General features: G+C 41.4%; 1 protein-coding gene across 1 annotated transcript in view; it reads left to right on the forward strand.

Annotated features, from left to right (window-relative positions):
- Nucleotides 1-15047, forward strand: part of LOC144790863 (uncharacterized) — a 266870-nt gene that overhangs the window by 37304 nt on the left and 214519 nt on the right. The window contains exon 3 of the mRNA XM_078665523.1: nt 13749-13919. Within this exon, the coding sequence (XP_078521649.1) occupies nt 13749-13919 (171 nt within the window). The remainder of the gene's footprint in view (nt 1-13748; nt 13920-15047) is intronic.

Here is a 15047-nt window from a genome sequence, read left to right on the forward strand (position 1 = left end):
GAAAAAGAATTGTACTTCTGCCACCTTTTGCCTGAAAAAAGGAGAAAAGATTTGTCTCAATCGACCTAATCAAACCACACTAAGTGGCCGAAACTGAATAGTAGGCCACATGGACTCCGAAGTAGCAGACGCCCTTCTTTCGCTACAATACAAGAAGTTCAAACAGAAAGACTCATCACGTTCAAAGAGTCAAAGAGTCCCCTGCACAGAATAACGGACTATGCAACAATACTATGGAACTCGTTCCTCTTGAACCTGAAGCTCAAATTCCAAACAACAATGAAAGACAAATTTCAATTAGACTAATCACAGATGTCTACATCAACATGCCTCAACAAGAGCAAGGTACAGTTTCCACAGGATCTGCGGAAAAAACGAAAATTGAAGGTTGATGGCGGCATTTCTAGACCCACCACAGGTAGCATCTGCTCCTGTTGGTATGGACACCGGCTCCTCCTCTGACACCTAGGCTTTAGATGGCACACAGGCAGCCCCAGCATCGACTCTGGACAGTACAGAGCAACAGTTGTGCTCAATTGACATAATCTGCAAGGTGTTATAGCGACCGTCACCTGCGGATGCAGGCAACGAGAATGTTGCACCTTCCAGCCAGGACACATAAACATTTGACTTGTTTGGCTCGTCGTGTGCTCGAATAAATTCAGCTTTTTTAACAAACGAAAACTGAAACTCAAAAATAAAATTGACATTCCTTTCTTTTTGGGCATGCATGGCTTTAAAATGCTTTTAGTGGTGCAGAGTATGCCTATGGACACTTTAGAGCAATAGCTTGAGAGACAATTTTTCCCGTTTACACTTTTTGTCTTTTAAAGATTTTTTAAAATATTTTAGCAAAGCAAATGTTTTTATTATAGCTATGTGCGTACCAATATCTAGTCAGCCTAGTAGTATGTTAATAATTTACCGTCCAGTTGGAAGAGGAGTAGGTGTTAAATTCCATATGGGTACCCTAATGTAGGCCCAGGTAACATTATAACCCTTTACCTATATTCTTCCCTACATTACACTTATAACGGTTTACATGGACTGACCTTTTACCTAGATACAAAACTGCATTCAGAACACAGGTTTTCCCTAGTTTGAATCTCATACATTATGCATGAGGTTTCTTGGAAGCACAGCAGGACTACCATATCATGTATAATATCTACGTATAAAGTTAATGTCCGACTTCATCCTTAGGCCGACACAGTAACATAGCGAGGTAGGACCCCTGGTGAGACCTATGGGTATATATACATCACATGTTGCTAAGACAGACAGAGGAGACCAAGACTTCCTGGTCGACACACTGAACAGAGATGCTGAGGTTCCTGCATTCAAATACTCCAGCTCGCAATGTTCTAACATCCCTCGCGAGGTGTCCAACTCGAAACCCGGACCGGGTCCCACAGTTTCTCACTACAGATAATGGGGTTGACTAAACTTAGAGGGATTCTTGGCTTAACACCTACACACTTGATAGGTACACTTAGGTACATCTAGTTAGGGAGGCATTGTTGGAGTAAACACTTTTTATTGTCATGTAGTTTATGTACTTGTATGCATTCATGATTACTGCAAGATAGTCTACACTATAGTAACAACTATCCATAACTTCCTATTGAAAACGCCCAGCCTGTTTATTCTGTGTATCACTCTGATCCTGAATAAGTAAGCACGAGTGACTGAGAGAAAAATTGTATATTGTTTCCATGAATCTGAGGGATCAGGGTTGTCATGTTTGATGGTTGCCAAGAACTATTCTCTCCATGGTAAGAGGATATTCTAGTGGCACTGTGAGCTAGCTGATACAGAAGGGCAACATACCTAGTGGGGGTGTACAGACTCAATTTGACACCAATCCTGCAGTGGATGCTGTCCGAGCGTGCAGGTCCTGTATAGATTTTGTAGGAACTACACGACAAGATGGACAGGCGCAATTTCCCCCCCCCCAATCGGAACCCCTCACGAGCCATCACAGCTAACAGATTTTCTATCGCCCTTGGTCTCATAGATATATGGCATCAACTCAACCCTCAAGTGCGCCAGTACACATTCCACTTGGGTGCCCATGGCAGCCAATCACGTATAGATTACAAACTGACACTTGCAAACGACGTCCATTACTTTAAAAAGTCAAACTGTCTGGCAAGGGGTATATCCAATTATTCCCCAGTTCTCACCAAGTTGATTTTGGACACTCCTATCAAACGGAAAACTCTCACGCTTAATCCGTGGTACCTGAAAGTTCCACATGTGGAAAAATAAGCTCCTGAAAGACACAGACTTATACTTTAATGAAAATGTCGGTACAGTTGATTCGTCACAAACACTGTAGGAGGTATTCAAAACAGTGATCAAGGGTCGGGCACTCGCACTTATGGTAGAGCACAAGAGAGAACAGTAAGCAAGGATAGAAATGTTGAAAAAGGAAATTTTGGAGGAAGAAGCGAGGATAATAGACACAGATGATGAGTCTGCTAGGCACTCCCTAAACAGGCTAGTACAGTTGTACAGTTGATGTTGGGGCCAGCCAGAGGCAAGCAAAAGGCAACACAACACAAAATATATGAAATGGGAGAAAGGGTAGGCAAACTGTTGGCTGGTTGATCAGGCCCACTGCTGGGTGCCGCTCCTGATGGGTGGCCAAGGAGAAATATTGGGTAATCCACAAGAGATAACAGAGCCTTTGTGACCTACTTCACCAAGATATACACACCCAGTACCACAACAACAGCAGCCGATTCCCGAGACTTACTAGCAGACATCCCTCTACTCACCTTGTCTCCCGAAGACCGAGAGTCACTTAGAGGGGGACCTCACCGAAGAGGAAATACATGTCGAAATATGAAGTGTATAGTCCAGGAAGGCTGTGGGGCAAAATGGCATGCCAAAATAATTTTTCGGGCTAGCGGCCTCCAGAATAACACCCTTTCTCCATAACATATACTTGGAAAGCCACCAGAAGGGTTCCTTCCTGAATGACCAGAGACTGGCTTTGATAGTTGTGATACACAACAAAGGCAAACTGGTGGAGGACTGCCATTCCTATCGGCTCATTTCAATGCTAAACGTAGAGGCTAAGATTCTGGCGAAAGTAATGGCCATTCAATTGACTCCCATCATCACCAAAATTGTGCACCCAGATCAGTCAGGCTTCATGCTTGGGCAAAACATGGCTTTCAATCTTATTCATCTCGAGGGGGTGTTAGGAAGAATAGGAACAATGCAAGAAGATGCAGCTATCCTATCCCTTGATGCGAGAATGGTATTTGACATCATAGAAAGGGCGTATTTATTTGCAGTCCTAGAGCAGGTGGGCTTCAGCCCCACCTATATAAAATGGATCAAACTCCTTTACGCTGTTCCAGTGGCACATGTAACAGTCAACTGCCACACATTTCGGCAATTCCAACTGGGAGGGGAACCCAGCAGGAATGCCCATTGTCACCAATAATATTTGCCCTGTTGTTTGACCCATTAGCGACGTGGGTGAGAGGGGACCCAATCATTAGAAGATTAAAATGGACCAAAGAACATGAAGACAAAATATCTCTGTACGCAGATGATATATTAATATATGTCGCAACCCGACTGCTTCAATTTAAAGGAACACCATAAATTGCTCCAAATCCACACTAAATACTATCCACGGTCCATCTCCAAAACAGGCCGCCAGACTGTGAAGCTACGGTGGCAACGGGAGGTTTCCACTACTTGGGGATCCTCATAACCCTCGACCTGCTTATCTTCTATAATACCAACCTCCAGGGTCTGCTGATCTGTTTATATAGCGATGTACGACATTGGAAAACACTCCCTCTAACCCTTCTGGGACCAGCGGCCCTGTTCAGGATGCTGGCTCTACTTCGCTTCCTGTATGCATTGCAGAGTACCCCTTTTAAAGTGCCCGGCTGATACTTCACCAACACCGAGAGTGCTGTGAGAACCCTGTTGTGGTTGCCATGCACAAATTAACGAGAGGATGGTATGATGGGGGATCTCTCTGCCTGACCTCAAATTATACTACTGGGCATCCCAACTAGTGGTAGTCAATCACTGGGTACACGGCCCACAAGCCGAACCAGGATATCCGATGGCTAATGGACCCAGGAGAATATAAAAGAGCCCTCTACAAACCCCTTACTCCAATATAGGACAGGCCCTATAGCCCACACAATCGCAATATGGCATCAGGCAACCAAGAAATTAGGCTGGCAAAAGAAAATAACACAAGCAACGCCTTTGTGGAAAACAGAACAATTAGGCAGATTGAGTAACTGTCCAGGGGCTGAGAAGTAGGACACAATTGGCATCTCGACAGTAGGAGACCTCCGGACAAGGAAAGGGATAACCACATTTGCTAAGCTGCTAGCGGAGTATAAAATGGTAAAATTCTGAAATGTTTAGATATTTACAAATACGTCATGCCCTAATGTCCAGTGTCTCCGGTCGGTATGCTCTCCCTGAGGCATCACTACTGGAAGATATGCTCCTAATGGAACCGATTAACCAAAAGGCAATATCCCTGATGTACCAAAAACTGGGATACAAAAAACCTGATCCACTCCAGCGACTTAGACAACTATGGCAGGCAGACGTAGTTAACTTAGAATATGATAACTGGCAGGAAACATTGGCTTCCCCACGTGAAGTAGCTATTCAACTAAAACTCAAACTGATCCAACTCAAAATCCTTCACAGATCCTATCTTTCAGTGGGAACATTGTCTAAAATGGGGAAAAGAGAAGACGCTGAGTGTCTCTGGCACTACCCAAGAGGGAGCGTTTGACCATATACTCTAGGAATACCCCGGTATTAGATCACAGTGGGGTGACACCCAGGCTCAAGGAGGTGTGTGGAAAAGGGATTGCCGCTACCCCCCCATCTCTGCTTACTCAACAAATGGGAGGCCACTGATTTAAACCGTACTGAATAATCTTGGGTCACCCTGGGGCTGGTCCTCGCCAAGCGTAATATTTCCTAGAAGTGGGGGTAAGAGACACACCATAGTTGAGGGATGGGAGTGTAATATTTCCAAGAAGTGGGGTGTAAGAGACACACCCTAGTTGGGGGATGGGAGAATGATATAAATAGATCTATGATCGCTGAAAAAGACTGGTATAAAAACAGAGGATGCCCAAGAAAATGGGACTATAGGTGGGCAAAGTGGAACATCTATTGAGGTGGGATTTGTGTCTCTCCCACGGAGGAACTGTGCAGGGAAGGGGTGGGGTGCCTAACTTTGTATGTGTTATGGAACACACGTGAATCAAATTGAATTTCATGACCTGACGAAACAGAATGTAATGTATACCCACTTTGTGAGTCTGAGGTTTACCTTGACAACATGCTGTAAGACTGACTTGTTTTCAATAAAAATATGTTTTTTTTAAAAAGTAGCTCTAAAAATTGGACCAGTGGATGGACACAAGTACTTGGCTCATGCTCTAGGGTAGTGCCTGCCACAAGAAGAGGCTTGGCGCATGCATGCCATGGCAAATGGGAATGAAGGATATAAGAGAGATGTTGAAGCGAATAAATGGTAAGCCCATGTGCGAACTGTAGCCCACTGATTGTAAACAACATGTCTCAAAGAGACAAGGCATGCACTATCCAGCCGAGGTCTAAAAATAGCAGACAAGAACATGTTACCGAATCACAAAATGCGTTTGTGATTTGCTATTTGGAAGGGGCATATTGATACAGCGGTAATTTCTTCTGGTAAATTCTCAATGCAAAATCCTCATGCTACCTCTATTTATGTTATGTTATGTTAAGGGTTTGGTAAGCGCAATCAGCTGCCCCAACAAAGAGGTGTCCCGGCGCTGCTAGATCTAAGAGGACAGATACTCGAGGCTAGCCATACATGGACGGAAGAGCTTATGGTGAAGAGAATAGAAAGGTTTTAATGGCTTTCCGAAAGGCCAACAGGTTCTCAACTCCACGGATGTTGACCGGCAAGGAGTTCCAAAGTTTAGCCGCCAACACCCGGAAAGAGCGACCACCCATACGGCAAAGTTTGGTACGTGGTACGCTCACCAGGTGTTGTCCCAGTGAACGTAGGCTACGCCGGGGAACATACAAGGTCAACAAAGGGCGCAACAAAGCTGGACTCCCGGTTTTAAGGATCTTAACGCCATGACAAGGGCTTTAAACTGGATCCGAGATGCGATTGGGAGCCAATGAAGCCTGCCAATAGTTCCTCTGACAGGGCATCTGCAAGGAAGCCCAATCAGAGTTCTCGCTGCCAAGTTTTGGACCCGTTGGAGTCGCAGAACCTCAGCTTTGTTGGCATCCAGGAGCAGCACGCTAGCATAGTCCAATCGAGAGATAATCATGGCTTGAACAATGAGCTGACATACTGTTGGCTGAAAAAGGTGTTGGGCCTTTGACACCATGTATTACCTTCAGGAAACTTTAAATAAACATGAACAGTCAAAAATGCAATTATTATTTAAGCCAATGGAGAGAGTTTTTGAGTATTTTAAAGGGTTTTATTTTCTAGTCAAAAGTTAAGGTTTTCTCTGACCCTTTATTCATTAGTAAAATATCAATCAGGTTACAGAATTTAGAAAACAGGAAACATTTTATTAATACAGAAAATATTACAGTCTGCACATGTAGAAAAGAAAATGTGGCGCCAAATGTCAGTCAAAACTCTTGAAGAGTTTCTAAGAAAAATAGTCTTGCAAGGCTAATCAATAATTAAAAAGTTTGCAAAAATCTCCCATTAAGGGAAATAAATGCATAAGACAAATACATCTTTTCAGACCTAATTAATTAGTCAAAGCATAAACTTAGAATTTTAACATCTAAATCTAAAAAGCCTTTCTATCTGTTGCTGCTCTCTGCATTTCTGCCACTCTGATGGGAGCTGCTCCTTGAACATCTGATGAGTGTGCTCATAAATTATGTGCGCATCCCTGCTTTGGGCACTCCGATTGGGTTCGTCAGAAAGACAGACTCTCTTGTCCTCTACCCCACGCATGCACCTTTCTAGGTGGACAGACACACAATCGGGTAATCACTTTGTGTTTTCCACGTCGAACACCGACTTTATTAAAATGACAGTAACACTGTAAAACACGCATGATAACACCTTGGCAACACCAGCCACCTTGGTTAGAACATCACTAAGCTTAAGGAATGTTGGATATAATTTTCTTGTATGTATTATGTTATGATGATGGGCTATTTAGCAAACCATTGCTGTTTTTAATTTCAGGGCTCCTTGAGAAAGGGCGATTTCCGCCTGAAATGCATCGGAGCGATGTTTTGGAAATTACCATATTGATAAATTGAAATGAAAAAGAAAGGAATTGAATATGCAATACTAATATTCAATCAACAATAAAGAAACACATTTCAAAATACAGTGGAGTCTGTCTTTTTGACGAACCCAATCGGAGTGCCCAAAGCAGGGATGCGCACATAATTTATGAGCACACTCATCAGATGATCATTAACTAGCGTAAATGGACGGTTACGCTGCCTGCAGGAGCACCCGCACCTAATTAACTCTTGAGAAACATTTAAAAGGAAATCATCAATAAAAACTAGCTGTGCACCGCACCTATAGATTTATTCTACAGCTGCTCCTTGAAAGCACCCTCTCCTTCACCATATCTAAAAGGAATGTGGCCTGCCGTGCCAAATATGACGTGCCAGGACTCTCTGGAAGAAAACATGAGCAAGGGAGCCCCCCCACCTGACTCTCCTCGGACGCAATCGCACCTAGGCTGCAGCAATTTTCTCCCGCAACGTTTCTCGTACCTAACCCATAGAATATCTGGTCTAATCTGGTCCTTCCCTCAAGAGTCAATGAAAAATATGGATCCTGTAACACAAGATACAATCCATCCTTGCACTCCTTTTCATTTCAACAATAATTACTCCATGTGTACAGGTATGTTCATAACTTCATTTTATGTTTATTGGTAACAAAGGTTTTTCGAATTTTTAAGAACTTTCATGTGAATATTTTACTTCATATTCATAATATTTTTTTCATTTGCCCAATGCATTTCAAGCATATAGCCCTTCATCAGGGGTCTTCTTTATATCTGAAAACAGTATCATATGTCATTATCAGTACTGAACATATATACAACACAATTGCATTCACTGTCTAACAGTTCTTTCTACTTTCAATCTCATAAACTCGATAATTGTCTGTCACATACTATTCGTTGCGCCTGCCTTCTTAAGCGTTACATGTATGTCTGTAGTTTATGTGCACAGGTTCACCTTATATCCCAATGTTGCATTAGGTTCGTAAATTCACCGTGAAAGTCTTGTTACCATGGTGTTTACACTGACCTTTTGACTTCTGTAGAAGAAGTTCTGCACTCCTAGTATATGTAAGGTCGATTAGGTTGAACACGGTTTTTTAAGATTCGGTGGTGCATAGGGTGGTAATCCAACTGAGCTGCTGGATTGATTGACAGTCAATGGAAAATATGGATCCTGTAACACAAGATACAATCAAGAAGACAAACCACAAGATTTGAAAATATTCCTTATGGAACTACTCCACTTCACGCTATTCCATAGTTATTTTAAATGGAAGGACAACTACTATGTGCAAGCATCAGAGACATCTATGGGCAATTGTGCCGCACCGACCTATGCGAATACATTCATGCACAGATTTGAGTTACATCACGTACTAAACAATGAAGAATGGACCAGGAACCTAATTCTGTACAGAAGATATATCGACGATATATTTGTATTGTGGAAAGGTAGTCAAGAGAACCTAGAAATGGCACTACAACACTTAAACACGGTGAATGAAAGAATACAGTTTACATTTTCAATACAAAAGGAAGTTATATCATTTTTGGATGTACAAATAACGAACAAAGAGGGAACCATCATTACCAGTGTATTCACGAAAACCACAGACAGGAACAACTTACTGCATTACAAAAGTTTCCATCAAACCCCACTCAAACAGCACTTACCTTTCTCACAACTCCTAAGAATCAAAAGAATCGCATCAACTAATGAGCTGTACACAAAACACAAAACAGAAACACTAGAGAAGTTTAGAAAAAGAGGATATCCCCAATCCATCTTGGAATCTGCATCAGAAAGAGCTGACAAATTACAACGGAATCATTTACTCACTACCAAACCGAAAGTGGAAGAACAGATAATGGTTTATGTTTCAAAATTCTCAACAAGAAGTACAAGAATCAAAAAAACGATCATGAAGCACTGGGCACTTTTGACACTAGAAGAAGACTTTCGAGGGATATTCAAAAACAGACCAATTTTTGCATATGAACGAACAAAGAATTTAAAAGAACTGTTAAAAGAATCACCGAGACAAGAACAAAATAAATAAAGAGGCACACTACCATGCCATAATTGTGGAAATTGCTCGGCTATCATTAAGAACAACATCATTAGCCATCCCACGAAAGGTACCTCAGTAAAATTGAAAGTATCAGGAACATGTGATACAAACAATGTTATCTATATGTTAAAATGCCCGTGTGGCCTGGCATACGTGGGAAAAACTCAAAGAAAGATCAAAACAAAAATAGTCGAACATAAGAGTAACATTCTTCTGAACAATCCAAAATCCACAGTGGCAGTACATTTCAATGAAGCCAAACATAACGCAAGTCAATTAAAATTTTGCATTTTGGAAAAAACTTCCAGGAAGAGACAATAATAGTCAATTGTTGAGAAAGGAAATTTTCTGGATCCACCATTTATGTACTCTGCACCCGATGAGTCTCAATGAAAGGATGGATTTAAATTGTTTCTTATGATACTGATGGACAGAACCAGATCTCAATATTATCATTTTCCAGTTGTAATTTTGTCTTTTGATCTGATTAATTTTTATTTAATGTATGCACATTACCATGATATGAAATATTTTGGTTTACGTAGTAGTTTTGTGTATGTTGAGTCCACTCACTCACATACACGTATTTAGTCGGATCTATAAGCTAAAATATAGAGACACCGTCACAGCTTAAGCGATATATCACCATGTCACGAAGTTCCAATAATATTTAGACACGGCCGCCTTAGAACATGTAGTACGTTAATTACAAGGTGCACAAATTCAGGGAGATACAACATATCCGATTGTTATCCATAAAGTTTGTTGAATAGTGGTTGTGAAAGAAACAGATCACGCCCAACTAGCACAGAACTAAGAAATCGGAACGTCTTCGATTTCCATTACATCAACCACGTGACCGGGAATGGTACATAGAATAGAGATCACAGAGATGTCAGGGATAGAGCGTCGCACGCTGATGGTAGCGAGGAGCAAGGAAAGGGTGAACGCCAACAAAGAGAAGGTAAGATCAGTACAGAAATTCTCCACACAGTTAGTGAACTTTGATATTTTAAGTATTCCTTTTCGGTCCGAAACTCAATACCGTCATTTATTTACTTGACAGTACGAATTGAACTCCTACAGAAGTCAAAAGGTCAGTGTAAACACCATGGTGACAAGACTTTCACGGTGAATTTATGAACCTAATGCAACATTGGGATATAAGGTGAACCTGTGCACATAAACTACAGACATACATATAACGCTTAAGAAGGCAGGCGCAATGAATAGTATGTGACAGACAATTATCGAGTTTATGAGATTGAAAGTAGAAACAACTGTTAGACAGTGAATACAATTGTGTTGTATATATGTTCAGTACTGATAATGACATATGATACTGTTTTCAGATATAAAGAAGACCCCTGATGAAGGGCTATATGCTTGAAATGCATTGGGCAAATGAAAAAATATTATGAATATGAAGTAAAATATTCACATGAAAGTTCTTAAAAATTCGAAAAACCTTTGTTACCAATAAACATAAAATTAAGTTATGAACATACCTGTACACATGGAGTAATTATTGATGAAATGAAAAGGAGTGCAAGGATGGATTGTATCGTGTGTTACAGGATCCATATTTTTCATTGACTGTCAATCAATCCAGCAGCTCAGTTGGATTACCACCCTATGCACCACCGAATCTTAAAAAACTGTGTTCTACCTAATCGATCTTACATATACTAGGAGTGCAGAAACAAAATCCGATTGGTTTATAACCTTCTCTCAAGAGCTCACACGCCCCCCTAAAGCCTAATGATCCTAGAAGCCAACCACTCCTCCAAAGAGGTCATTATTTATACTCTAATTCTTGGCAGACTACACAAAAATGTTTCATATTTACAAAAGCTTGTACTTGATTGGTCAGTCACGATGGCATGAGGTCTCACCATCCTGACTCATTGGAAATTCTAAACTATACCGGTTTTAACAAAAGAAGCATAAATGAGTAAATACATTTGATATGTTTGCAACATTTGCTAGGAAAAATGTTTCTATCTTTTCCTCTTCCTTCCTGTCACAGCACAGGCTAGAAGGATACTTTAGCTAACTGGTACATTAGCACAATCACAAGAATGTACAGTTTACAGTGGCTTTGACTCCTTTGTGGTTTGAGGCAAGCAGATCTGCGCATGCTCTCTTCTTTTAATGCAAGTCACTGCCTTGCTGGATTCACAGGCAGCCATGTTGTTGAGGGCCCAAAAACCAAAACAAACAAAAGAGAGTATTAATTTCATGTAAATCAGCCCATAATGTTTCCCTCCCTTATACTAATACCCCTTATAAATGTTTACCTAGCCAAGCTATTAGTTTAAAGCAGCTTTTATGATTGGTTACGTATAACATGCAAAAAATGTGCAATGTATAACATAGCATTATTATGTTTTAGGGTAAATTTTAAAAGTGCACACAGTTAATACAGCGCACACAGCAACATGCTTTAATGTTTTAGATAGCCCTTCATGCAAAAAAAAGCATTTGCCCCATGTGTAGTGTTTGGTGCATTTGTTAATTCACACACAATATAAAAAGAGGTGTCTTAAAATGAAATATTTATCTAAATATGCAACAAGCCAAAGTCTCTTATTACAGGGACAGGGGTGTAAATTACTAGGAAATGAGCTGGGAAAGAGAGAACACATTCTATGGTTATTCTTCACAACTAAAAAGGCCACTTTTCTCTACACTGCAAAAACACATGTTAATTCAGCACAAGCATTTCAGACTGACTAGGCCTCATTTCATGTCTTATGTGCCATGTGTTATCACTTGCACCAAAATGTGCGTGTCAATTTAAATGCAGTCTTTCTGAAGCACAAAAATAAACAATGCATGACTCCAGATGGAATCTGCTCCAGCAGTATTTAGGGCGTCCCTTACAAATAGCAAATCCTAACAGTATCTTTGAATATTTTGTGACCGTGAATGCGGCCAAATAACATTCTCATATTACCACCTACTTCAAGTAGGTTGTAAGACATTCGCACATGGGAAAAGGTCCCCAAAGGACCCCTTCCCCTTTGTGAATGTTTGTAAAAGCATTTTTAAGAGCAGGCAGTGGTCCCACTGACCACTGCCTGCTCTTAAAAAATGAAAAGAAAACTTTTCATTTTTCTTTTTGTTAAATATCTTGTTTTCCTTTAGGGAAAATGGGCTACTTTACACACAAAAAATATCACTTTATTTAAAAGCAATCACAGGCATGGTGGTCTGCTGATCTCTGCAGGCCACCATCCCTGTGATGTTTGCGATTCCTATGGGGTCGCTAAATGCGACCTGCCTCATTATTATTCATGAGGTAGGTCGTTTGCCACCCCTTGAGAATCGCAGAGTGCACACTTTCATGCATCCTGTTTTCCGATTCCCTAATTGCGAATCGCAAAGATTTGCAATTACGGAAACACAAAACATGTTTTTTGATGCATCTGGCCCTAAGTGACTTGCCCACAATCACAGAATGTTGAGTGGCGTTGCCGAGACTCGAACCCGGTTCCCCAGATTTGCGGTTGACCGCCCAAGCTGTTTGGCTACATTAATGCTCTGTCCGTCCATCATCACCCCCTTTTGTACCGCTTTGTTCGCCATAAGTTGGCAGGGTATGCTCAGACGTGAGTCCCTTGCTCACTTTGCCACTGGATTCAAGCAAGCCTGGCTGAAGACGGCTGAAATGCCAGAAACCGGTCCTAGAAAGCTTGTTTCCTGTTAGGGAAGGCATGGCTTGGCAGTTCGGGCTGGAATATTCCCATGAGGCACAGGGTCAGACTGATTTGCATATGGCCATGTCTGAACTGGGGTGGCAGAGTGGACTAAAGAACGGTGATGGATTAAACCCAGATCTGTTGACTGGGTGTGAGTGTTTGATTGGTTTAGATGCTCCGTCCATCACCACCCCCTCTTGTACCGTTAGGTTACATTAAATCAGAAAAGCAGCTGCAACTCCATTTCCTAAGAAGGCAGTTATCATTCTCAGCACAGTTAGCTTTTTGTTGTGATGAATGACACTCACAAATCCAGATGAGATAAAGATGAGTTTATTGGACGAGGAAACCTGGCATCCAACACCCTCGACGGTCCAGCATCAACTGCCAAAGGTCGAGTGTTGTGAGCCTTACATTCTATGAACAGAAGAGTCAAAGTCCCAGCATGAGGGAAGATTAGAACATGCATAAACAAGAAGCAGGAGATATAAGGTAAGTTACACGTTGCACTAAACAAACTAACATCATATCACTTTTCTAAATGCATCCTTCCTGCAGTGCACCTAAGGAGTCAGTGTAGTAGAGAGAAATTTCTTCCATTACAACGTGTTCCTCTTATTGTTCTGTAGTATTTACATGCTAATACGTAAAGGTCTGCTTCTCGTGATTTTCAGGGCCATGTCAGGTTTTACTGCCCTGCTGATGCTGGTGATTACATGAAATGCGGTAGAGAATGGACCTGTGTAGAAGTTCTGAGGAATGCTTTGCTGACAGAAGACGAGCGGGCCATGTTTGAAGAAAAAATAGCATTGGGTACAGCCAAGCAGTACTATGAGTTTAAAGAGGTGAGTTGCGATGTGGCTGCTCTTTCTGACTTTGCCTCACCTTCTTTATGTCTATTTTCTGTGCTGTGTGCGAGTATAAGTGATAATCATCAGCAGGTAACATAGGGACTATTCTAGACCCTATCATATTTCTCTTTAAGGTTAGCAGCACCTTGCCTCTACCTTACACCATTAACACATGAAGGCGCAGATTAACACATTTTTCATGCAGGACAGCACAGAGCCATGCCTACTGAGATTGGCCTGCTGCTGCTTTCATCTCCTGCACCTATGCTCTAAATAGGCTGCCTTGTACAAGGCACAATCTTGAACAGTGGAGCAGAAATGTGTGCTATATGGTGCAGAATTCGTACTGGATGCGCCCCCTTCCAATACAAATTTCTAGCATATACAAACGTAGTAGCATCCCTCATATTGGGTGTGTGCTGTGAGCCTCAGCACACATGCAATGTGTGTTTTTTGTGTGAAACGAAAACATTTCCTTATGTTAACGCATGCTTCAAGGAAGTGATACGTTTTGTTGCAGGGCCCGATCTGGCTATATTAGTAGATTGGGATTTGTGTCGAAACCTTTGGATTATTGTGCTGACCCATCCATGTAATGTGCCAGTCAAGTCTCCTTGATACAATGCATAAAAAAAGGCATCTTTCCAGCATTAAATACCTTTTTGTGCAGGAGAGTAAATAATAATGCCTTACTTTGTGTATCTTTGCAACTGCACAAAGTCTTATTAGAGGTCGACCAAAACCTCATACAGTCGTTCTACACAGGCCTTATTCACAAAGCTTGCTTCCATATATCGGCAAGATTAAGCCATGCCCACTCAGAGAATACACTCAGAGAAAACATTTAATTAATAAGGTGCTACAGCTTAGTAACTTTGCAAACAGTTCTTCTTAAACAACTTTTTAAAAAGTTTTTCCTTCTAGCAGTACATAAAGTTCCGGTTAACTTGGAGCAAAGGTATGTACAGGCGCTCTGGGACAAAGTCGACTGTATTGTATTTTTCTCCCTTCATTTCGAAGAACCAATTCAAAGCTTTTTAATTAGTCAAACGGAAAGAGCCAAATCATGTTGAAGGAGTGGGGAACAGAAACCATCATGAAACCTTGGTTGCAAGCTCATGT

This window comes from Lissotriton helveticus, chromosome 11 (genome assembly GCF_964261635.1).
Source record: "Lissotriton helveticus chromosome 11, aLisHel1.1, whole genome shotgun sequence".
NCBI lineage: Eukaryota > Metazoa > Chordata > Amphibia > Caudata > Salamandridae > Lissotriton > Lissotriton helveticus.